We start from the raw sequence: 17265 nt of genomic DNA on the forward strand, positions 1-17265 counted from the left end.
CTTATGCCAGAATAAGATCACAGGGAAGTAGAAAAGGCAATTACATTTTGGGCTTGCACTGCACCATTTCAGAGCTTTTCTGTGAGCAGTAGGTCCCAGAAATGCAAAGTCACTGATTTGATTAAAAGCATTTCAGATATGGACAAACTAATTAGTATTTTTGTATAATTTTTTCTTCCTTTTTAGCACGATGTGATGATCTCATCATAAGGAAGCAAAAATTCTAATGCTGCAATGCAACTATACATAGGAAAATTCAGGCCACAACTACTTTGATCTATTTTAAAAGGTAATGTATACGCTTATATTAAGAATGGAACAAAACCATTTTGCAGAAATCATTTTATTTCAACAACATGAAGTTCAACTGAGTATTTTGAATGAAGTATTTAATAAAAACTACTTTTATAAGAATTAGTCAAACCTAATTCATTGCATCAACTACTTAAAACTAAATTAAACATCACAATGTAAATTTTGGGCTAGAAATCACAATACATATATTTTTATCAACATCTGCAATATTTCTGAAACAAAAGCGCAGTAGCATCCAGGGCCCCATAGTGCAGTCTTCTTTGGCACTTAACACAGCATCTTCTCCACAATGCACAAAGAAAGCCATGGTACTTTCAATGCACAGGTTGCAAAGATCTGTCTTACTGGCCTGAACTTGGTTTAAAAGATAATGCCACACTGTTGATACAGAATCTCTGACCAGAAGGTCTAGGACCATCATCAAACACATGGCCAAGATGGGCATCACACTGCAACAGAAAAACAATTTTAATTGTTACCTTCCTGGACACAGATGTCTACGAAATCAGACACCACCTTGCTTTCTACACTGCTATTCCACAGCTATGGCAAGGAGAAACCCCCCTGCAAACTACCCAACATTTCCTTGAGAAAGGGAGTCTTTACTCAGAGAATAAGGAAACCAGTACAAAACTCATAGAAAAAATGGTCAGTACTCAAGCTGCAAAAACACCCAGAGAAATACAAGGTTCTTAAAGGAAGTTAGCTTTTCCACATTAGCAGTAACACACAGTGAAATGCACTCCTTAGATCAGTGGTCTCCAAACTTTTTTGATCACGCACTCCTATCAGTAAAAAATTTTTGAGCACGCACCCCAATATATGTATATTTATGTAAATATACATCTAAATAGAAATTCTAATATTTTCTTCCTGCACCCCAATGGATTGTCTTGTGCACCCCACTTTGGAGACCACTGCCTTAGAGCACCTATTCCTTCTGCTATTTTATTAGGTGCAAACGAGGCCTATTGCTGTAGCACCATGCACACAACGTTCTTGACCCTTCCACGGCAAGAATCTGTCCATCCTCTTGATAATGCTTCTGGTACTGGAGAGGACCTAGGTCTGACGCAGTGTGCTCCAGAACCAAGATATACATGTAACAGTTCACTGCTATTTCTCTAGAAATGCTTCTTTCTGTGCCAGTCCCCTCCTTCACAGGCAAGATGTTCCCTCAGCAATGTTTTTTTATATGTTACTGTTAGATCTTATCTCATGTCTCTGTATCCCAATGTTTGAGGAAAAAAAAAGCATCTCTGTGGTATAGCTGCCCTCCCCTGGTACCTCTGGACAGATCTACTTGCTAACCATGTGGATGCAAAAAGTACATTTGTAAAATTATATAAATGCATAAATAAAACCCAGGGCAAACACTTTCAAAAGCACCTAGGTCACTTATGAAATTAAGTCCAATTGACCTTCAATAGGATTTTGGCTCCTGTATCACAAGTGGTTTTCAAAATTTAACCTATTAACCCTATATGTTGTTATATGTTTAAACATGCATGTGGCAATAGAAAGATGAAGAAAGGAGAAAATATTTAAAAGATAATTCTGTGTAGTCTCCAAACTATATTTATACCTGCTTACAAAGGACCTCCGTGCTGGTTGATCCCAATGAGTTATCTGGACGCTTCATAATATTGGTATTGCTTTCATTTCTGCCACATGTTCCATAGGCCTCAGAAAATGAAGGCCATCCAGTGCCAGAATCGTACTTCTTTTCTGAACTATTAAAGATAGCAGATCTTGTTATTCAATAAAGAAATGTTTCATGGGCATCTTAATTGTTTCTAATAAGAAAAAAGGCTTTCCCTTTCACCCCCTATCTTTCCCCTTTCCACTTTTAAACATTTAGCTTCTAGCTCAGTAGAAATCCTTCCCAGTGCACCACTGCTTCTCTGAGCTTTTTCACCAAATGGATTTCCTGATCCTTCTCCAGAAAGGATTCTTCCTCCTTGCTGATGGCACTGAAAACCCACGATTCTGTAGAAAGCCATTTTCAAGCTCTAAATGGTTGAACACATAAAGTCTACTGAGAGGTCATAGTGCCATGCCTTGTTTACTACGGTACAGCCTCAAAAGAGATTTTGTTTTTATTATTGAAAATACAATAATAATAGAGACTCATTAGTTTGACCTGGCAAACCAGGTTCACATGTCACAGCAACTACTGCTTGAAGCAACACAAGTGACAAGCTGCCACTAAAAATATTTGCTTTGTTGATCAGAGCTTGGCTCATTGCACCAATCGAATGGAAACTTTCTACAATACGGTGACGCGCTGCTCCTGGGTGGTGGCAACTGGTACCATACAGAGAAATACTCCCTCACTGATAGGCAACAACTGCAAAAAATGATAGCTGAAATAGGTAAGAGACTAGGAAAAGCCTTCAATCACACTTTGCTTAAAAGGTGCCATTCAAAGGAAATTATGTTTAAATTATGTCAAAGGTAACATAAATCAGTATAGTCAGAGTAAAAACTGAAGATTTGATATTAGATGCAGATACAGAACAGCAAGTCACAGAAAGTGCACAACATTTAAGATGACCTACAATTTGTTTGTTTCAGCATAGATTCCTTTCCAGATCAGTTTTCAACTCAAGGCACACAAGGAAAAAATGCTATTGTTACTATAAAGGATTGCCAGTGTTCTTTTTAACACGTATTGTAAAATATGAACAAAATAACAGTTTGAGACAAGTGGCAAATGAAAAGACACCTAAAAGTTCCTTCCCTTATAAATAATGCAAGATTGAACCATGACCATAATTCAGAATTGGTCTTTTTCTCAGGACAAGTGATTTACACACTGTGGCAAAAAATCAAGACAAAGGCACTACTATGCTAAATCTGCTGCGGAAGAAATCCCAAGGGTCTCCCACCCAGGTTTATATTCCTTGATCCCAGCCCTCTCTGCTCCCCCAAATCAATGCTCATAGTGACACCTTGTGGTAAAGGGAATTCCTAACACCACTGAAGGCAGCGTCAACAGCAATTTAAAGTATACTTAAGTAAGATAAATAGACAAACGATGGTGGGACATGAAAGATGCAGTGAAGAAAAATCTGTAAGTCTTATTTCAGTGCATCTCAGAAAGACAAACTGATGAATATCTAATGTAACAAGTGTGCAAAAAGCACAGCGTTTGCTTTAATGCAAGACAAAATGTAGCACTACAGATCTGATGGCAGATAAACACAAATAATCTGAGTGGTGTATGTTTTGTAAATAATTGTAGAAGTCTTTTTTATGAGCAATACAACTTTTGCAAGTAATAGAGATGCTGTTAGCAGAGGAATGGCAGAGAGATCATCTCCCTAAGGGCTGCTGCTCATTGCATTACACTGACTAGGCCACAAGGTGTAACTAAACATTAGTTTAAGGCTTGCCACAGATGCACCATGTCTGCCTCCAAACACACAGGCATCTCAGGGGTCTGCTACCTGCCAGGACATACCACAGAGAGACTCATTGCCTCCCCGTCCCCTTCTTGCCTTCTGGCAGCAAGGCTAGGGCCAGACATTACACATAAACAATTTAAGTGATCAGACACTGGTTTAAACCTGTAACAGAACAGATGTTCAGTGCACATAAATCAGTTTGAGAAGGCTGAAACCAAGCTGAGATAAACCTGGTTGAATGTAGTATCAGACTTAATTGATTTGGGTCAAACCAGTTTGTGCAATGTCTGTCCCAGATCCCTTGCCGGTTTAAGATAAACCAGACTCCCCCAGCACCCTGATATGCTCTCTGGGCTAGGAGGGGCTCTCTGCTCTACAGCAGGGCTCACCCCTCCCCCTCTGCTCCCTGGCTGCAGCTCCAGCAGTCTCTGCAGGCATCTGCCTGGCTTCTGCTCCCCATTCTTTGCTAAGCAGGCATTCCCCCGTCCCTCACAGACACCTCTCAGCATTAGCTAGCAGACCACATACTGTACTGGCTACCTCCAAGCTGGACAAAGACAGGACAGGTAGCTGGTAATGTCCATTTGTTGTTTTCTTAATGGGGTGAGTTGTTTTCTTAACACTGAGTTGGGTGCGATAAACTTTCCCTGCTGTTGCAGGAGGGGGAGTTCCCCTCCCTAATCAGAACCCCCTGTGGCCATGCCCCCCATCAGTTCAGCCCTGTGCAAGGAAAAGGAGGGCTTCTCTAGTGTACCTGGCTTCTAGCCTGAGCCACAGCAGGCATGTGACTGCATTTCCTCAGTCCAGAGAGAACATCTGTCCAGTTACAAACCAGTTCAGCCTAGCCAGGTTAGACTAACCTGCAAAGACTGAATCAATTCAGGCTCAGGCTTTTTGAATATCTGTCCTAGCCTAATGCTTCAGCCAAGCTAGTTCTGTCTGTTAGCTGCCCTAGGAATTCCCTGCTTTGTCCCAAAAGGGGCATAAGCTGTACAAAAGTAAATACAGCCTGCACACTGCCCACAGAGGTGGTAAGGTGGCTGCTGGTCCTGCACTTTCCATCCAGAAAGATCTCCTGCATGATCCAGGGCAGTAGTTTTCAAACTTCCTGACATTACAGTACCCCTTCATATCACTTCTGCTGTGGAACCCCTACCCCTGGCCCTATAGGCCATATGAAGTGATGCAGATCCAGGCAACCCAGCTTGGCAGAGGGGTCATACCACCTCCTGACCCACTCTGCCATTATCCCTAATCTCTTTGTGGAAACCCCAAACCAGGTTCCACAGAACACAGTTTAAAAATCACCAGTCTAGGGCAAAGGCTTGGAGACAATACAGGGGAAAACCCACATGGACAATCTCTGAGGAATGGCCTGAGCCAACATGGCAATCCAGTTACAATATCTGAAGTTCATTAACATCTATCTGTGCTTCTCCTTTTGACCTGTTATATTTCTAAAACACAGGAGTAAGTTTTACATATTGACACATTTCCCTCCACTCCCAGCCCCACCCCTGGTCCATGAAAGATCAAGAAACAACCATATTCCTTATATGGCTTTCTTCAACTTCACTGACTGGCTTTCCTGCATGCATACCAGCCTCTGGCTTCTTTACCATCCATCCAGGAACAGCATACACCAACGGCCGATGCTTCCTCAACCTGACAAAAGGTATTTAAACCCAAAAGCTTGCTAAGAAGAATTTTTCCAGCTATTTGAGTTGGTCTAATAAACCAACTAATAAAATATCAGATTTATCCAAAGAATCTTGTCTAACTATATTCCTTTATATTTATCCCCTGATAATTTACACAGAAGGGCAGTCTGCAAGGACTCTATCTAAAACCAACTGAAGTCTTTTCATTATAGCTCCACTTCAGTCTGGGATCTATCTTCAAAAGTCTAATGGCTAAGCTTACCATAGATGTTTTCTGTTGTTAAAGGATTAGCCTTCTGGGCTACTAAATTAGCTCTAAATAGAGAATGTCCCTATGAGATTTACTAACAGGCATGTCACGGATCCCCTACAGTCTAGAACCCACGTAAATATGGCTGCTCAAGGTCAGATTTGTCCTTTGAAGTATTCAGCCAAGAATTTATAAATAGACTTTCCCTAAACATATGTGTTAGATTAGCCTTCAGTATGCCATACTTCTAGCACATGTAATTTGCTTTGATCATTACTTTAGCCATCCTGGATACAGTCCAGATAATTCTTAAAAAGTGCTTTTTGCTGTATGCGCCTCAGCTGTAGGTTTATGATTGATTGAAGGTTTGAGCTTTCTTTAAAGCTCCATAATTTGTTATCTATGGATTAAAGTCTTTGTTTCATGCATTTCTAACTTTCTCCAATGAACATTTGGTAGCAGAAATGACAGAGAGAGAGAGAGAGAAAGAGAGAGAGAGAGAGAGAAGGGTATCTGAGGAGGAAAAAGAGTAAGGATATTTGTTTTTATCCTTAGCTAGTATTCCTGTGCATTTGAACAGTTCAGTAAAAATACTGCTAACCTGAAGTTCTTGTTGCTGACTGCTCAGCTCTGAACACAGTGAATTATTTTCCTATCAAATATTGATTTTTTGTGTTAGGATTGTGTAGATTCTTCCTAAAATAGCTGATTTATGGGGGGAGGTGGGGGAGGGAGAAATCTATGAATTTTCCAGTCTCAAAACGTAAGATTTTGCAATTTTTCCCTCCACAGAAATGTGTCAAGGCGTAATATTTCTGACAGCCATACCCATGCTTTTCTAGGATAGTGTACTGTGAAGTCATGTACAACTTTACTGCAACAAGAGTAGCAGTCTAGCATAAATGCAATTTACACAAAAGCAATTTACACAATTCTCTTCAGTGCTCACCTACATTCATGCTTGCCTGTCTTTATCTAACATCTAGCATCACAGTCTCTTAATGTAAAGGAACAATTCTTATACAACTGGGAAACTTAAAAATCTTCCTTGATGAGTGAGCAGGAATAACTCTTTTAGACCTGTTTTAAGCTTTTCATTTTGTCTGTACAGAGTTTTGCAGGAGATTCTGAAAACATTTTTTTAAAACAATTTATCAGAAATCATCTGAAAAGGTACAAAAGATTAAGCCAAATGTTTGCTTGTATTACATGGACTTCCACACTCATGCAAAAGAGAATTCAGTCTGTTCCCAATTATTAAGAACTCTCATTTATTGATGTGTGCAAGTTCATTTTCACCATGGCCTTTTTTAAAATTTATTTAGTACACAAATGTAATATTGCCTTAATTTCCCATCTGAAGGTCTAGTCTGCAATGTGTTTTAAAACATTTATGAATATGACATGACTTCATCCTCATCCCAATATAGCTTTAGTGAGAAATATAAAAAGGCTTCTGACTAGGGCCAGGATTCAAAAAAGAATTCATGAAAGCTAGTTGCTTTGCAAGTGAAATGTGTGCACCTTTTCTCCAATGTGTAATTCAGCAACATTCTGCATCCATGTTCTGGGACATCGGCAAGAACAGACCACACATTTAAAGATGCTGTTACTGCTCCAGCTTAGCATGTCCTCCATTTTGAATCAGATGGGAGTGCTAACATATGCATCCCCGCTTAGGGATTTTGGGATTCACAAACCGGGTGTTCCTGTGCCAAAATCTGGGGAGGGGTCCTACTCTGTTGGTGAACTTTTGTAGTAAATTGTTATTAGATAAAATACAGACCAGGGCTCCCTCGTCTCTGGGCTATAGAGTCAGGCTCCCTTGGGCAGGCATGGTTTCTCTTTGAGCCCATGAATCTTGCACTCATGCTTCCACTGAAACTGCTGCAACGGAAGGCGTGGAAGATGTTTCCAGTCCTGCTTTGTCCAGAGCCTGCTGGTTAAGGCACTTTTGTAGGAAGTGGGAGTTGTAGATTCAAGCCACCTCAGGCTGGAAAAGATAAGCAACCTAACCACTGAGCTACTGTGTAAAAGGTGGGTTATCACTGCCCGGAGAGGGTTTTCACCAGCCTAACTCCAGGAGAAAGGCAAAGTCCCAGATACAACCGTTTCTGCATTTCCTGTCAGGCAGTTCATGCATCCCCTGTGCTGGCTGCTATGACCCCTGATCAGGAGGTGCTTATACATTCTCAGTCAAGTTACAATGATCCAGGATGCAGAACCCATTCTTTAAAATTTCACTTCTAGTTGCATTTACTTGAATGGGCATTGAAACACTGCACAGCATTCCCACGAATAGGCACCTTTATGGACCTGGGCCCATGTTCAAAATACTCTCTTCTGGTTCATTTACACAGAGTAGAACACAACCTGCACATACTGCTCTGTGGCACTCTCTTTGTTCAAACCCTGATTTTCACAAAGTTGCAGTGTGCAATATTAGCAGAGGGGAATACCTGGTGCGCTTGTGGCCAGATTTTCAAAGGTTAAGTATCTAGGTGCCTAAAGATGCAGATGTGCACCTAGTGGGATTCTTCAAAGCACCTACTCAGGTTTAAGCACCTAAGATCCATTTATTTAGCAAGACTCAAGCACCAAGACTGCTTGAGTGTATTCAACAATGCCACTATGCATCAATCTGCAACTTTCTCATAGAAAACCCAGACTGTTGGTCTAGGATGGACTAAAGCTGAAATGCTGCTGCCTGTAGAGGACCATGGTCCTGGGCATGACTGCTCAGCTGAACAGCAAGCTCAATGCTACACAGCCTTAGGGACCATATTTTCCCACCTTCCATCCTGGCTCTCTAAGGCTCAAGCTCTTAGTGCCACTATTTTTTTTTCCTCCTGGTGCAGTTGTTCACAATCTATTCCTGTAACAACTCACTTCCAGGCTCACAATCCCATAACTGAGACCACTACAAATGAATTTCTGTGAGACTCACCACTCCATCCATTTGGTGTTGCAATCTCTAGTTTGGGGAGTATTTCTCCTTGGCAAATCTGAACACTTGGAGAAACAGTGGAGACCCTCAGTGAGTGACTAGTAACAGCAAACATTCACCGCAAGTAGGAACAACTGCACTGAATCAGACCAGTGTTCTCTTTAATGTAATTTCTGCCATTGCAGGCAAACTGCTTTTGGAGGTACAGAAATTCTGCTGTAGGCAGTTATGGACAGCCTACCCACAGGGAAAATGTGTTTCTTACTCCAGTTCATTGGAAGCTGCTTTCTTCCTGGACACACACGGATTTCTATCCCCTATAAGACACCTGGATGTGTTTTAATCCTTGCCATTATAAATCTGGATATTCTTGATGTCCCTATCAACATCCACACCTTTTCTCAGTCCCACTAAGCTGCTTTTTTCAGGAAATGAGTTCACCGAACTAATTATGTATTATGTAAAAAATACTTGATTTTCTGTTTTAAATCTGTCATTTTTCAATTCAATGGCTCCTTGTTTATCCGTTTTGGAAAACGGTAAATAGTGATGTTTAATGAAGCAGGTCTGCACCATTCAGCCTGGCATATATTTTTACCAAGCCTCCTCCTACTAACCCCTAAGGTAAACAATCTCAGTATCTACAACCTCTCCTTGTGAAAATGTGTCCATGTCTCTAATCACTCTTGTTGTCTACCTTGGAATCACATTAGCAGTAACTATACCAGAGTACAACAGCTCAACCTATTTCTACGTGTAGTCTCTGAAGCCAGGCCTTTTCTCCAGCTATAATGCAGCCTCCCACCTTGTTTTTTTAAAATACGTTTTCAGCATCTTGAGTTAAGACTGATGCTTGAATTTGTCTAATAAATTGGGAAGTACATTTGGATGACAGAATATTTGTCATTAACAACCTGAATGTTGCATTCTATTTATGTGGACATGACTCCAACAATAATCCTGCAAGTAAAATTCATTAGGTTTGTTCCGCTTCTTTTCTTGTATTACCAGTACATTTGAAATAAATGAAAACACCCATCCATATTTGCAGTCCAACAGAATCCTTAAAGGCTGCATTGAGGACCCTAATTCATCTTTTCTAGATACTTCATAATACCCTAATGACAACCTTCTCAGTATCAAGAACAAGCTGGGCATGTCTACACATTCATTAATGCACTGTAGTTACTGGGCATGATGTTTAGTACCTGTATTACCAAGTCCTAAATCAATGCTCAGTGACTGACATTACTGTGCAGTAGTGCCAGTGCATGCCTTCGAAGTGACACTAATGCACAGTAAACTAATAGAAGCAGTAAAGCACGAAGTTCCAAAAATACCTCAACATAACTCCCAATCAGAGCCCCACCTTTTGTGAACATCTGTGGAACGTTGCTAAAAACACAAACAAATGAATTAACCTTGTGCATAAACTGGCCAGAACAACATGGGGAGTAAATGCAACCACACTTCGAATGGCCACTCTAGCACTTGTTTTCTCTGAAGCAGAATATTGTTCCCCAGTCTGGAACAAAACCATGCACACAAAGATTGTTAATACACAGTTAAATGCAGCTATGCGGATATATCAGGAGCGCTAAAAAGTACCCCATTGCCATGGCTTCCAATCCTAGTGAACATTGCTCCCCCACAGCTCTGCCACTATGCCGCATGCTTGAGAGAATACCATAAGGCCATCAGTAACCCTAGCCTCCCAATCAATCAGGACATCACTACCCCACCACCAGATAGGCTCAAATTTAGAAAACCCTTCTGCAAATATGCCAAGAAGCTCTATGATGATAAAAAGAGCACCGAAGAACAACGGAGGGAAGCCTGGGAAAATACCAACTTGCTGCAGAAATACATTGTCAGCAACCCTACAATTCCCCAGCCAGGATTTGACCTACCAAGAAAGATTTGGTCCTCCCTGAATTGCATCCAGACACTTCACAGAAAATGGGGATACCTACTCCATGAATAAAGAATCAAAGAGAGTCCAGGTCGCGATTGTGGTGCGATTTTTCAAACTGTGCAACACATTGTGAACAACTGCCCAATTAGATCACTGAATGGCGATCTAAAAATCAATCCATGCAGCTACCCCTGAAGCACTCAAACGGTTATCACAGATATTAATCTATGAATTTTGTAATCCTAAAGCATCATAGAAAAGATATTAACTCAGCTTTTGCCATGACACGCTAATGCACAATAGAATTAGTCTACTGAGCATTTAGCATCTCGTGTAGACGCGCCTACCTTCTCCCATTATTCAGAGAACTGACAAATTCCATTCAGTTTCTTTTTCTCTAGTCTTATGCCCCTAACTTCTCTCTTCTTTCTGATCTCTGCTGAAAATGTATTTCCTCTGCAAAAGGTTGCAAAATGAACTGTGCTCAGAGTTGGATTAAGACAGAGACACTACAAGCATGTGTAGAAGCCTTAGCTATGGGACTCTCAGTTTTTATTTTATAAACATAGGTTTCTTGCCCTCTTAGTTGCAAAGGACCTTGAAAAAGTGACACATGTAAACAATGTAGTAATATCTGCCTGGGTCTGAAGAAGTTTCAAACAACAGCTCTAAATGCTGTGAACAGCCCAATTAATCTCACTGAAGTGTTCACCAATGTGGCCTCAGCCAATAAAGTATTCAGCAGCCTTTACTGTGGACTCAGGAAAGATGTGAACAAACTGAAGCATCCAGTGGAGAGCAACAAAAATTATTAAAGGTATGGAAAACATGACTTATGAGGAAAAGCTGAAAGAACTGGAATTATTTAGTCTGGAGCAGGAGGAAGGATTTTGTAACAGTCTTAAAATACCTGAAGGGTTTTTATACAGATGATGGAGATATATTATCTGTTGCCCTGTCTTCTGTGGCCACAAGAAGCAATGGTCTTAAATTGCAGCAAGGGAAATTTAGGTTGGTGTGGCAGGGCCACTTTAAGGTGCCGGCCACTTTAAGGGCAGAAAAACAGGTAGCAGCCAGGTGCCTGATTACGGCAGCCATTTTGGTCCAGTGAGATAAGCTAGGCTACAGTTTGCTGTAGGAGCAAGGAGGTAACATCAGGCTGAAAGGCTGCTCTGGGAATATAAGGAGGTAAGGGCAGGGGTAGAGGTGACCCCTTGTCCTGGGTAAGATGTAAAACTGCACCCTGCTGGGGAAGGGTAGTCTGGTGGGGCTCCTAGTGGTGTGGGAGCCCTCAGGAAATACCAGGCCAGTTACCTCCCTGGTGACAGTTGGGTTGGGGCACCTTTATAACCACAGCTCTGCATCCCTGGTGGTATCCTAATGAGCAGGGGGAGCCCAGGCTCGTTAAGGAGCCCCAAGGCAGAGCTCAGGCTGGAGAAGGGGGCCACACACAAGCAGCAGGGGAAAGCCTAGGGGCATGAGTGAGACCCCGAGTGAGAGGGGCAACTATTAGGGAGACCCTGGAAGTGTGGGTCAGTGAGGAAGCCCAGTGGAGGCGTAGTGGCCCAGCGATGGGCCAGGAGCGAAATATGCCTCCAGTTGTAGAATCGCTCAGTCAACACTCAGGTGAGGGTAGCAGGAGATACTCAACAGACTGCGCTGGGGCTGACCAAGGTGAGGAAAGCTAAGCCCAAAGCTGGGTAAGGCTGGGCAGGATGAGTGTGGCCCTAAGAGAGTGCAGTATGAAAGAGGCTGGGTGAGAGCCAGAAGACTGAGCGGGACCCCGGTGAGAGAGGGGTGGTGCGTGAGTGGCCCTCCGGGGCTGTAGAGAAGAGCTACAACTGCATGCCCAGTTTGCTCCAGTCATAGGCCAGAGAAGTAACACACACAGAGTAACATCTACAAGGCATGGGCCCATGGAAGGGAGGCTGGAGTGGATATTAGGCCCTTGTCAGCAGGTCAAGTAATGGGTAGCCTCCAGCCTTAGTAACAACTCTCATATTTTTCCATCAAGGCGTGGCAGTAAAGCAAAGCCCCAGGAGCAGGGTGGCTGGCAGAGACCTGGCCACCCTGTTACAGTTGGACGTTAAGAAGAACTTTCTCATAATGAAGTTGGTTAAACTTTTCGACAGGCTACCTAGAGAGACTACAGAAACTCCAACCTTGGATGTTTTTATTAGCAGCTTAAACAAAAATTTAGCTGGGATGGTTTAATCAGGGATAGTTCTGCCTTGAACAGGGTGCTGGGTTAGATGACCTCCTCCTGACATCCCTTCCAGTCCTGCTTTTCTCTAATTTTGATATCGGCTAAACAAGAGGACTCTGCAGAGAATCATAGAAGATTAGGGTTGGAAGGGAACTCAGGAGGTCATCTAGGCCAATCCCCTGCTCAAACTAGACCCAACTAGATAATTCTAGCCAGGGCTTTGTCAAGCTGGGCCTTAAACCTCCAAGAATAGAGATTCCACAACCTCTCATTGCTCCTTGTTCTGTCACCTGCCATTACTGAAAACAATCTAGCTCCATCCTCTTTAGAACCACCCTTCAGGTAGTTAAAGGCTGCTATCAAACCCCCTCTTAGCCTTCTCTTCTGAAGGCTAAATATGCTCAGTTCCCTCAGCCTCTCCTCATGAGTCATGTGCCTCAGCCCCCTCATCATTTTCGCTGCCCTCCACTGGACTCTCTCCAATTTGTCAACAACCTTTCTAGTGGGGGGCCAAAACTGAACACAGTATTCCCGATGTGGCCTCACCAATGCTGAATCGAGGGGAATAATCTCTTCCCTTGACCTGGTGGCAACATACCTACTAATGCAGCCCAGTATGTTGTTAGCCTTTTTGGCAACAAGGGCACACTGCTGGCTGTCATTCAGCTTACTGTCCACTGTAACCGGCAGGTCCTTTTCTGTAGAGCTGCTGCCCAGACAGACAACCCCCAGCCTATAGCAGTACACAGGATTTTTCCGTCCTAAATGCAGGACTTTGCACTTGTCCTTGTTGAAGCTCATGAGATTCCTTTTGGCTCAATCCTCCAGTTTGTCTAGGTCACTCTAAATCTTAGCCCTACCCTACAGCGTATCTACTATTCCCCCCAGCTTGGTGTCATCCACAAACTTGCTGAGGGTGCACTCCATCCCATCTTCCAAATCGTTAATGAAGACATTGAATAAAACTGGCCCCAAGACTGACCCCTGGGGCACTCCATTCGATACCAGCTGCCAAGCAGACATTGACCCATTGATCTCTACTGTCTGACTATCCAGTCAACTTTCTATCCACCTTACAGTCCATTCATCCAACCCATACTTCCTTAACTTGCTTGCAAGAATGCTGTGGGAGGCTATATCAAAAGCCTTGCTAAAGTCAAGGTATACCACATCCACTGCATTCCCTGCATCCACAGAGCCAGTCATATCATAGAAGACAATCAGATTGGTAAGCCATGACTTGCCCTTTGTGAATCCATACCGAATGCATATTTTTGGCCTACTCACTACAGCAGACAAACTCTGGTAACTAGCATAAGCCCTGGGAACTCCCTACTAGTACCACCCCCACCTCTCCAGACAGAACTCTTGATGCTACCCATGAGGAAAGGAGGAGGAATACTGTTACTGCTCCAGGTGAAGAAAGAAGTAGGCTTAAACCTGCTACATTTGCCACTATGGAATGTGAGGAAGCCCCTATCGCCATCTCTCCTCATGAGGGGGCAGGGTCATAGTTAAAAAGTAAAACCAAGATGCAAATAAAGAATGAATGTCATGATATGCCTAAGGCCCCCAAGGGCCTTAGGCTGACCATGGCTGTGCCCCATTTTTACACTAATTATAACTCACCTGAGCACAACACACTGGTTCAACTTGTTTTGAACTATGCTACAAGCCTCTTGGCCAGTAACCACAATTTTTTTTGTTTGTAATGTACTAGGCCCACTGTTGGCAGACAGATGAACAGTCAGAACTTTTTTGAGCATCTTAAAAGATCTTCACCTACAATCTATGCTACCACCACCATCTTGGAAATCTTATTAACAGTGTTTAGCTTGCTCACATCAAAAGGTTTTTCTATGACATTGTTCCTATTAAGTATTACAGTGTACCTCCTGTCAGTGTGTAAACTGGTCAGGACAGCCATATGCCTTGAAATGTCAAGATTCTTACCTGAAGAGTGGGACATTACAGCAGACACAGTGGTACATCCCTGGCTCAGTGTTATTCAGATAGATTCCACTAAATGGCTAAAAATAAAAAAGTATTAACAACTTTTAAACAAACAACATCTCAAACAAACATGCAGGAGTCAGATTTAAAACAAGAGAAAAACATAAAAGGTGGCTTCTTGGGGGAGGAAGGGGGGCAGCTTTAAAGAATAAACATCATCAGTGAAGGGAAGCCATTGCCTTCAGAGCTTCCCTGCTACAGTCAAATGTGTAAATCATCCAGGTACTAGGTAACTAGGGCAAAAGTCATGACCTTCTGCAAGCATGTGAAGTGTGTAACATCCCACTGAGCAAGTCACTTATATTGAGTTCCACTACTTCAAAGCCCACTACAAGTAACATACAGCCCACCCGGGAGGCCTGGAACTGTGATCCTTATTTTAGAGATAAGGGTCCAGATACAGGTTACACCGGTTTGTGCACTAGCACATAGCAAGTCAGGCCATGTGAAGCTCAGGGCTCCCAGTTTTAGCAGTCTTGAGCTCTACCAAACCACACAGCCTCTCAGTTACAGAATGAAATCCAGCATAGTGACATGGGGAGAATGTAATCTTGCATGGAAGGAGTCAACAGGTTCTCAGCTGGCTGATCTGGATGGAGTATAAGAGGGGAAGAGGATGTAAAGAAGGCTACTCTGTGGGGAAAAGGTGTTCTCTCCTCTTCCAGCTGGCAAGGCTGGAAAGGGCCCTGTGACCATCAGCCTGTGGTCTGAGTTGATTTGTTCAGGTTCTGAGTTTTGATTTTGGAAATAAACCAAGACCAGGAGGAGGTGGCGGGAGTAAGATGTAGCTCTGACATTTATTTTTCCAGTTCACATGTGCAGGAGTTAAAAAGAGGTACAAGACCAATGGCCTGTCTAGTCCAGCTTTCTGTCCCTAACAGTGGCCAAATTTATAAATGCTTCGGATGCAGAGAAAAAAATCTTACAGCTGGCAGCTGTGTGAACAGTAGCCCCCAGAGAAAAGTTTTTTTTTCTTAATCCGCCAATCCATAAAATGGTTTAATCCCTGAAGCATGAACACAAATGACATATTTTTCCTACCATTTCCTCCCCCTGGAAAGGCATTCAATCTCTTCCTTACCAGTTCAGTTCCTTTTTCTCTTGTGACATAGAACTGCTCTGGAGTCAATTTTTTTTGCCAGTTGGTGGCAACGGCTGTTTCATCATATCTAGTCAGTGACCCTGCACCTTTAATTGGAAGGGGGAAAAAGCAACAACATAGATTTGTATCTTTAAATATATCTATTCTTTTTTTACAACCAGAATCTGTTGCTCTCTTTCAACCTCAAAATCACACTGAAATTCACATTGCTCAAACAAAACCCAAATAAACTGAATACTGAGGGGTTTATATGGGGATATTCATAGGAAAGGAAAGCAGTCTTGGAAAGTGAATACCAAGCACAAACACAGGAAAGCAGGGCTGTGCTGTGGAGTGAGAACTTAATGCTTGCTTCCATCCTATCGTAGAAAGGTAGGGCTGGAAGGGACCACTGGACATCTACTTCAACCCCTTATATTCTAGGGTTGTGACTGCAGTCTCTGCATCTGTTTTGCTGTGCAGAGTCTACCCAAATTGGAGTCTGCGTAACTAGGGGTTCCATGACCCTCCATCAGCGCGCCATTATCTCAGCCCACCGCTCTGGCTAAGATCAGCATAACGCCATCTTAAGCGCTACTCCGCAGTTACTCCTTCCTTATCCCTGTGTACCCATGCAGAATTGAGAATATGAACCTCATAAACCAGAGCCAAAGCTGGCATAGATTTTAGGCTCATTTGCAGACCATCAAAGCTAAAGGGATCATAAAAGATCTTACTGAAACCCCAGCAGGAGTGGTGCTGAAACATGCCAGATATGTTGTCTTCAGAGCAGCTGCTTCCAATGCCTTATTCAGAGAAGAAAACAGTCAGCAACTGTTAGTGACAGTCAGTGACTGGAAACAGGAAACAGTCAGCGACAGTCAGTGATTGGGTAGAACCAGTGTATCTAGGGGGGCTGTTGTGTATTTGAAGGGGCAAGCTTCATTCCTTTAATGATGAAGCCTAGTACCTTAATGATAAAGGAATGAAGCTTGCCCCTTCAAATACACAACAGCCCTCCTAGATACACTGGTTCTACCCAATTACTGTCAAGTATCAAACCTTCTGTCCGGTATCAAACCTGCGAGCATGATCACAGAGAATCTAACCAAAAACAAAATAAAACTAGACTATCAGGCATATGGCATAATGTGGATTCTGGCCAGGCTATGGTACTGACCTCACATTAGTACACTGAGATGATCTCCCCCATCAGTGGACAGAAGGCAGATGTCTATCCTTACTCTCCTGGATCTCACTGCAGCATTCAACACTGTCTATCATAACATACTACTATCCTACCTGGGAGATAGAGGGTGTCCTGGGGAAAGCACTAAAATGGTTTAATATCTTCTGTCCAAAGATATGAGATGGGAAACTGCACTCCCACTACTAGACACTTCATTTGTGGAGTTGCACAAGGATCAACTCTCTCCTTCAGCCCCATTCAGGTTCTACAGGGAGCCA

General features: G+C 42.7%; 1 protein-coding gene across 1 annotated transcript; it reads right to left on the reverse strand.

Moving 5' to 3' along the window:
- Window positions 1–325: 325 nt before the first annotated feature.
- On the reverse strand, window positions 326–16376 carry MSRB2 (methionine sulfoxide reductase B2). Its single transcript, XM_019529686.1, has 5 exons — window positions 16356–16376; window positions 15799–15993; window positions 14658–14734; window positions 1901–2048; window positions 326–764 (listed from the first exon to the last, which is right to left on the reverse strand). The coding sequence occupies exons 1-5, from the start codon at window positions 16374–16376 to the stop codon at window positions 657–659; spliced, it is 549 nt and encodes a 182-aa protein (XP_019385231.1). The 3' UTR covers window positions 326–656.
- Between the last annotated feature and the right edge of the window lie 889 nt (window positions 16377–17265).

The sequence above is a fragment of the Crocodylus porosus genome, unplaced genomic scaffold (assembly GCF_001723895.1).
Source record: "Crocodylus porosus isolate Cpor-Errol unplaced genomic scaffold, CroPor_comp1, whole genome shotgun sequence".
Lineage (NCBI taxonomy): Eukaryota > Metazoa > Chordata > Crocodylia > Crocodylidae > Crocodylus > Crocodylus porosus.

Coding starts and splice junctions, on each gene's coding strand:
- MSRB2 (XM_019529686.1), bottom strand. CDS start 16,376: ATGCTGATCTTAGCCAGAGCG. Junction 15,994..16,355: donor TGCTGATCTTAGCCAGAGCG/GTGGGCTGAGAT, acceptor TGAGGTTGAAAG/AGAGCAACAGATTCTGGTTG. Junction 765..1,900: donor CGGAGGTCCTTTGTAAGCAG/GTATAAATATAG, acceptor TTTCTGTTGCAG/TGTGATGCCCATCTTGGCCA.